At 33.3% G+C, this 8,288-nt stretch overlaps 1 protein-coding gene across 1 annotated transcript; it reads left to right on the top strand.

Moving 5' to 3' along the window:
• The first annotated feature begins 1,748 nt into the window (after positions 1 to 1,748).
• LOC113365482 lies at positions 1,749 to 3,520 on the top strand. Its single transcript, XM_026607029.1, has 2 exons — positions 1,749 to 2,538; positions 3,131 to 3,520. The coding sequence occupies exons 1-2, from the start codon at positions 2,413 to 2,415 to the stop codon at positions 3,518 to 3,520; spliced, it is 516 nt and encodes a 171-aa protein (XP_026462814.1). The 5' UTR covers positions 1,749 to 2,412.
• Positions 3,521 to 8,288: the final 4,768 nt, after the last annotated feature.

The raw sequence follows: 8,288 nt of genomic DNA, 5'->3' as shown, positions 1-8,288 counted from the left end.
CTTGTGTGCTTTTGTTCGCAGACATTAGTTTTATGTTGGCATGCATCCGGCATGCATTCTCTTCAATATTTTGACATTGTCTGAGAAAGAGTTTGCTTACATTTACTTACACAGAACAAGATAAACTATTGATAACATATTATTGTACTTTAATAGATCGGTTGCAAATGTTGTGATTGAAATGCTTTGACTGCTTTCTAAACTAAAAAGTATTCAATACAATTTTATTTGTCTTAATCTCTTAGTTATCCACGCTTCTTACGCTAAGACATGCAAATACAAACTAGACAACAATTTTAACCCTTTCCACTCGCGAATTCCGAGATCCACATGAATTTTGCCGCCGGAGCGGGGGTTAAATTTGGAACTTTATCTGTATTCTGTTTTCTGAACACTAAAAAGTATTCAATACAATTTTATTTGTCTTAATCTCTTAGTTATCCACGCTTCTTACGCTAAGACATGCAAATACAAACTAGACAACAATTTTAACCCTTTCCACTCGCGAATTCCGAGATCCACATGAATTTTGCCGCCGGAGCGGGGGTTAAATTTGGAACTTTATCTGTATTCTGTTTTCTGAACATTTAGGCATACTTTACAGAAAATGGATGTGTGTGTTTGTATGTGTGGACAATATTTCGTCGACGATTTCGAGAGTACGTATCAATTAATTTGAATGATTCAAAAAACAATTGATTCCTATTGATAAGGCAGGTTCAGCCGTATCGAGGATACGCAAAAGGTGCCAAAATGCAATTTCGATGAACGTCAATGATTCAAAAAATATTTTATTTGTATTGACGAAGTGAAGAAAGACAGGTCCAGCGGTTTCGTAGATTCGATAAAAAAAGTAAAAAAGTGCTATTTGGCAGTCAAAAATGATCATTAGACATATGCCCATCAAATTATCAGATATTTTAATAATAAGAACAAAGTTTGTTTACACTTCAATGGGTTCCTTCTATGGGCGCTTTGATATTTCGTCTTCAAAACAGCTACGCAGAGCAATTGTTTTGAAAAAAAGTTTTAAAGTTTTAAAAAACATTTTTAAAGAAATCAGAACGACGAAAATAATTCTAATTTTTCAACGTCATTTTTCATTTTGCATTTGTAAAATATTCTTCTATGTGTAGCAATTATATTAGATATAAATCTAATAGCTATGTGTGCAGGTTGCTGCAATGCCCCCTACAAGGCAATTTTCAGTTGAGATCATATTTCAGATCTATGATCTCAAGTAAAAATTTGGTATTATACTGCTTGATACCAAGTTGGCGTAAAAGATTTTCGAACACTTCGCATTTTGAGTCAGTTATCCCTGTGGTAACTTTGCGGATATATACTCGTAATAAATTATTACTAAAATTTCGTTTAAAACTTTATGTATGCATATGATCGTATGGTTTTACCTGAAACTAATATAAAAAACTGATTATTAACTAACTTTAAAACAAAGTAGTTTGCGAAAAAAACAGTTATGTTAGGAAATTTGCAACAGTATCACAGTTTTGAAATATTAAGCAAAATATTAGCAAATAATTGTTGTTTCATCTAGACATAAGCAACAAAATTTTTACTACCTACATCAAGAAATCGTGACTAATTTTCTGTGTCATTCGCAAATGCATCACTGCTTTAATAGCTACCCATACACTAGCGTTCTTTCCTCTAGGAAAACCGTTATTCCTGACGGAAAGGGGATTCCCGAAGGAAAGATTTGTGTTTAGTGAAGCGTGACATGACGCTCCAGCATTACTAATTTCTTTCGGGGATGTCTCGACGTTCCTGCCCAAGACATAGTTAGTGGGCACGTAGTTTTCGCGCAGGTTATGTAGTCGCGTTGTTCTTTCTTGTTGCGTGGTTGGACACGGGTTGTTCTTGTGCAATAATAATATTATTGTTTTTTTGTGAATAATAAATAATATTAATATTAATATGGAGGAAGAATTGAGATTGACTCAAGTAACCGAACTGAACGATGATGATTGTGAAGAGAAAAGTGAAAAAGGTGACATAAGAAATGTCCCAAAAGGGATTTTGAAAGAATTTATTGAGACTTATAGAGCTCATCCAGCTTTGTGGCAGATACAGAATAAAGAACTATACCAAAACCGTAATTTAAAAAATAAAGGCTACTTGGAATTGCTAAAGATTTGGAGAAAGTACGATTCACATGCTGACCACAAAACAGTAAAACAAAAAATTCAATCAATTAGAGGATCCTTCCGCAAAGAATTTAAAAAGGCAAGTATACACTTGTTAATACTCGTAGTTATACATAGATAGCTGTCCCAAAAGGGTGCAAAATAGTAAATAGTTTAATATTATTTAAAGGTCGAAAAGTCAAAGCGATCAGGCAGAGGTGTTGACGAACATTATAAATCACATTTGTGGTATTTCAAGTTATTGATGTTTTTAGTAGATCATGAACTACCAACCAGTAGTTGTGACAACATCAATGAGTCAACAAATAGCCCATTTCAAGAACCTGTGGAGGAAATAGACGAGCCCAACGAAGGCAATGAAACCAACGAAGTATGTTCATTACAATCATTTTATCATTCATTTTTATTACAAAATTAGATAGGTAATTGAAAAATCTTATTATAAATTTCTACTCATAAACCAATATATTTCTTGATTATGCTTTCCCTTTTGCCACCATTGCATGTTGCCAAGGAACACTACCATCACCGTTGAAGTAATGGAGGTATCTATCGCGGCTGCGTTTTGCCTCCAAAGTCATATTACGAGTTAAATTCTGCAGTCCATGAAAGTCACCAGTATCAGTTCGCCAATCCCCATCTTTGCGTAGTTCATGAGAGCTTTTATCTTCCGAGTCCACACTTTTCTGACTGAAATATGATGCACTGTTGCGCCGCAAAAAATTATGCAGAGCACAAATTGCCATTATAACTAATGTTGTGTTTTCCGGTTTCAAGGCAATTGCGGTATGAAGCACTCTGAATCGAGAAGCAACAAGTCCAAAAACATTCTCAACAACATTTCTAGCCCTGGATAATCGGTAATTAAAAATTCGTTTTTCATAGGTCAATTCCACTTGACTAAATGGCTTCAAAATATGTGAATGCAAGGCAAACGCAAATATACGGCAAATATTTTTTAGGGAATAGCACATAATGTAGAGTCAGTGGTTAATACTAATATTAACACCAACAACAAGAGATATAGGAATGCAGACGGTCATAGCCCTGCACAAAACAAAAAAATCTGTGAAGACAGGGAGCGGAAATTATTTCTTGCAAAGTGTACTGAGGCACTAAACTCCAAACCAACAGAAAATGATGCCCTGGGTCAATACATAAGTGCAAAATTGGAAAAAGTCGTAAACCCAGAACAAAAGATGTATGCTGAAGCATTGCTAACTAAAGTACTTAATAAGGCAATAATGGGTCAATTGAATGAATTCGTAGATGTAACCTACAGTAATGTAGGACTTTATCCTTCTAATAATTTTCTCATGTGTCGCCAGGGTCCTCGGCCCATTCCTCATTAGCGTCTAATTCCTTTCCGTCTCCTTCCCTATCAAACAATTATTCCACAGCGGAATCTACTCCTGCTGAAAATGTTAGCCCTATGGAAGGTTTGCGAGCTTATTTTTCCTCAGCAGGTCGTGAATAACAATTATATAATTTTTTTACGTTTTCTTGTTATAATTAGGATGAGTTTTTTAGTTTATTTGTATTTGTTAAAATAAAGAGAGGACTTTTTGCACAAGGTATTGTACTTACTTTCATATATTCCTTTTGCAGAACTTTATAGATGACTCTACATGTTTCGGGAATTATGCGACCTAATGATTGCGGAGAAATGCCACTACTGAATTTTAAACATTCGTAGCTTCTTCCAGTAGCTAAGAATCTTAACGTTACAATAAGTCGCTCTTCTGCTGGTATACTATCTCTCATTTGAGTATTTTGTTTTTGTATATATGGGCCAACTAATTTCAACAACTTGTCAAACACGTCTGCACTCATCCTTAGGTAATTTTTAAAATCGTCGGGTTCATTTCTTTTTAGTTCTTTCAAAAGCTTCATATCGCCGTATTTCGCTCGTTGCAGTAACCATGTTTTGGACCAGGCACGTCTTTTCTTTTTTCTTTGTTGCTTAAAAACGAAGCCTTCACTTACTAACCCAGCACATGTGATAGCAATAATTCTTCGTCTTCTTTCCATAAATAATAATAATGCAAAATAGAAAATTATTTAATATTTTTTTATATAACCGCACTAGTACTCAGCACTATACACTCTGTAAATTTATCGTTTCACAATTAGCAAAATCCTTTTGTCAAAAGTAAAGTGATCGATCGTCAGGATAGATGTGTCTAAAAATGATAAATTTACACACTAACCAACATGCTTTCCGTACAGATCCACTTTTAGGAAGAAAGATTGCAGAAAATATATTTTACGTTAGTGTGCTGTAACAGGATTATTTTCCTCATGAATGTGAGATGACAAGTCTAACAGGAAAATACGACAAGAAAGATGGTAGGAAACAGTTTGTGTTAGTGGGTGATCAACAGATTTTTTTCCCTTTGGTAATCTGACAGGAAAAACCGTCAACGGAAAGAACTGCATGAAAGAACGCTAGTGTATGGGTAGCTAATGGAAAGTAAATTAGAAGCAACAAAAGCGGACTTTCTCTAATAGCATCTAAACAAATTTTACAAACAAAATGCATTTTCTTCAAGTCTGCGGATATAAATCATATGTATAATATACCATAAAATGATATAAATCTAATCTTAATAAAAGCATTTTTACCGAGTCACTGCGCCACAATTCAAAGCGGCTTTCTCTACATTTATCGAATAAATATATATTTTTTATTCTCCTAACGAAAGTAACGCATTGTCGAGTGAAATTGAATGCATTATTTCCTTAGAAATTCAGTTTCTAGTTAAACGATAAGTAAAAAGCAAGCTTGATTTAAAATTTTTCTTATCTAGCCATTTAGTTTTGTGTATATTTTTATTAATAATTAGGCTCAATATTGTTTTAATGTGGCCATTATCGCAAAATTGAAACCTGCAGCAGTACAAAATTTTGCAAATGTTATACTTTTGCAAACTGATATTACATAAATTAATTATAGCAGATGGAATTTGTGATTAAATAAATATTACAATTATAATCTTTTTAAATATGTAAACCAAATCTACAGGGTAATATGACATATAAGTAATTGAAAGAATAAATGATTACTTTCAACTGCATTTCGACAGACTAATAAAAGTTATGTAGCCACTAATAATATTCAGGATAGCTAGAAAGTGTTAATCTCTTAATTTATTCATTCGCATTTTTTTGGAAAACAGAATGTATCGAATTAATAAAATTTGTCATAATTACTACTAACCACATACAATTAGCGGGGCACAAACGTTCAATTTGACTTTCAACTAGTGGGGCGCATGGCGCATCGTGCCTTAAGGCAAATTGCTTATACTTTCCGTACCAAAAATTATATTTTTTTTAAAAAAATTAACATTTTTGAAAAAAAATTACTTTGAAAAAATAGATTTTTGCGAAACTATAACTTTTTGACAAAAGTATTTTAGAAATGTTGTAATAAAAAAATGTTTTCTTTATTTTGAAATATTTTGGAAATTCTGAACTTTTTTTTAAAGCAATCGTACTGCTTTAACTGCATAGAGACGAAATATCGAAGCGCGTAAGCGCCGCGTCGTCGTCTAACGGATAAACATTGGTACGGAACCCATAAGAATGTAAACAAAATTTATACTTATTGTTAAAATGTCTATAAAATATCTGATAATTTGATGTGCATATGTCTAATGATCATTTTTGACCGCCAAACGGCATTTTTTTACTTCTTTCACTAGTAGATCTCCGAAACCGCTAGATCTGCCTTCATGAAAATGTAATCAGTTGTTGTATGTGAGTGTGTGTGTGTGTGCGGATACAAATTTTCGTCGACGATTTCGGGAACACGGTTCAACCGATTTCAATTATTTGAAAAACATTCGATTGCTGTTGATAAGGAGACGTGCTGATTAGTTTTTGGCATAGGCAGATCTAGCCGTTTCGAAGATACGGGGCAAAAACTGCCACAAACGGTAACTCAGTTTTTAGAAGAACGGAGCGTCCGATTTTATTAATTTAAAAAACGTTTTACTTGTATTGGCAACATGAAGGACTGATTAAAGTTTTGGGAAGGCAGGTATAGCGGTTATGGACTCTCAATAAAAATAAGTTAAAAAAATGGCATTTGTCGGTCAAAAATGTTCATTTGACATATGTACATCAAATTATCAGATATTTTAGAGAATTTGATAATGTTTGCACATTTTGTGTGAATTTTTTGGGTTCCGTACCGAGATTTTTAATTACGGTACAGGAAGCTACAGCAATTTGCCTTAAGGCACGATTCCATGCGCCCCACATGTTATTTACTATATTTTATTATTAACACCTTTGCCAAATTGAAGTTTTAGTTGGTCTTTTTTACCCCACACACGTGTAAACTTTTATATAGTTGAATCTATCTTAAAAATAACAATATTTCTTTTATACCAATTTGACTAACAAGGTCTCAAAACCTAAACAAGAGTGCCTAAACAAGAAAATACTTGCCGAAAAAGAAAATCATTGCCGTTTATCTGCCGATAGCAACGTAGTAAGAATCAAGGTGAGAGCTTGTTATACATACATCTTTTCCCCTCTATGTTCAAAAATTGTTGTTGATAAATAATAAATAAATATCTTTACTTGTATTTAAGATATCGGTGGTGGACCGCTCTACCCTGGTCATTTCGGAGAGTAATAATCAAAAATATTTAAATACAATACGCATCATTTTAAACTTTTATTTTACAAAGCATTTTTAAGATACAGTATCGATTTTAGATCCACATTTTGATAATTTCTAGAGAAATATTTCTCACTCTCGTTATAGGTATACATTAATCAAATTTTTCGAAAAAAATACAATTTAAAATGTAATTATTATAGAATTACATTTTAAATTGTATTCTTTTTCGAAAAATTCGATTAATCAAAACAATAGAATAAGAAAAATCGCGTAAAAGCTAAAAAAAATAATTTTTGATATCATGACGTCTTCTAATATTATAAAAAAGCAAACTGATTGTGCGGTAGTAAATATCTGCGGCAAGCGAACTGCATTTATAAGTTTCCACAAACCCAGAAGCATTTACCGACGATTCGGAGGATGTTTTGAGCACTTGAGATGGTAAATGGTAGGCCGCTGGTAAAAAGCCAAATGCACTCAATCCATTACATCTCGTCCATCATTCACGCCTGATATAAATCCAACAAGCATTTGACGTGGTGCAACTAATAAAATCTCGACACGATCAGATCACAATACAAATCGCCATGTCGTCGACGGGTGATTCGAAATTGTCTAGACGGAACGGTCGACAATTTATTTTAGGACTGACAAAATTTTAGCTACCGTTTTCAGATGAAGTTTTTATGGAATTTTGTTTATTAGTGTATTACAACAAGAATTGTTACTTGACATTGTTAAGGTTATTATAAACGACAACCCGACGCTCCATTTCTAGAAGAAAAGCTGGTATTCGAACTGAAAAAAAACGTGTAAAAGTTTGATGGCTTTTTCTGGGTTTTGTGTGAGAATCGGACAAGCCGTATTTTTGTAAATTGCAAGAAAGTGAAAAATTTTTCGTCCACGTTTTAGCCCGCAATTCTGAATCGATTTTGAAAATTCAAAACTGTTCGAAAGATATTAGTTGGAAATCAACCTGATTGATTTTTTGATTAGTTTGATTAGAATATTCTATATTTCCAAGCGAAAACCGATGTCACTACTGCTTGCAATCAGGCTGCTTGAAGCGGGTCTCGCACCCGGGACCTCTGATTCAGATTCCGTCTCTCTAGCCGCTTACCTACGAGCGTGCCTCTTAGCAAAAAATAATAATAATTCTATTTAAAAATTCGAAAACAAATTTCATTTACAAGTAATTGTGTGTACAGAAACGCTATCCAGCTGTTCCACTATTTACAAATTGAACATTTGCGTACACGCACGCGCCAGTTTAATTTCTGTAAACAAACATCGAACGGAATGGTAGAAGGATTATTCTATTTTGTTTTCAAGACCGAGATCTTGTATTAAAGAACCCATATAGTTATGGCCAATAAAAAATGTTTATGATCATAAAAAGTTAAATCTTGAGGCAACATCGAGGAGAAAAAAATTGTAAAGAATACAATTTGATTTTTAGAATTTTTATAATGTAATATTTTGAA

Source organism: Ctenocephalides felis, unplaced genomic scaffold (genome assembly GCF_003426905.1).
Source record: "Ctenocephalides felis isolate EL2017-DRISC unplaced genomic scaffold, ASM342690v1 CF-g0.4_SCAFFOLD_01046, whole genome shotgun sequence".
NCBI lineage: Eukaryota > Metazoa > Arthropoda > Insecta > Siphonaptera > Pulicidae > Ctenocephalides > Ctenocephalides felis.
The sequence above is the reverse complement of the archived record's forward strand: the minus strand, read 5'-3'. Positions and strand labels throughout refer to the sequence as shown.

Excerpts from the sequence above, each read along its gene's own strand:
- LOC113365482 (XM_026607029.1), top strand. The coding sequence starts at position 2,413 with ATGTTTTTAGTAGATCATGAACTACCAACCAGTAGTTGTGACAACATC. Across the intron at positions 2,539-3,130 it reads AAGGCAATGAAACCAACGAA|GGAATAGCACATAATGTAGA; the intron begins GTATGTTCATTA and ends AATATTTTTTAG.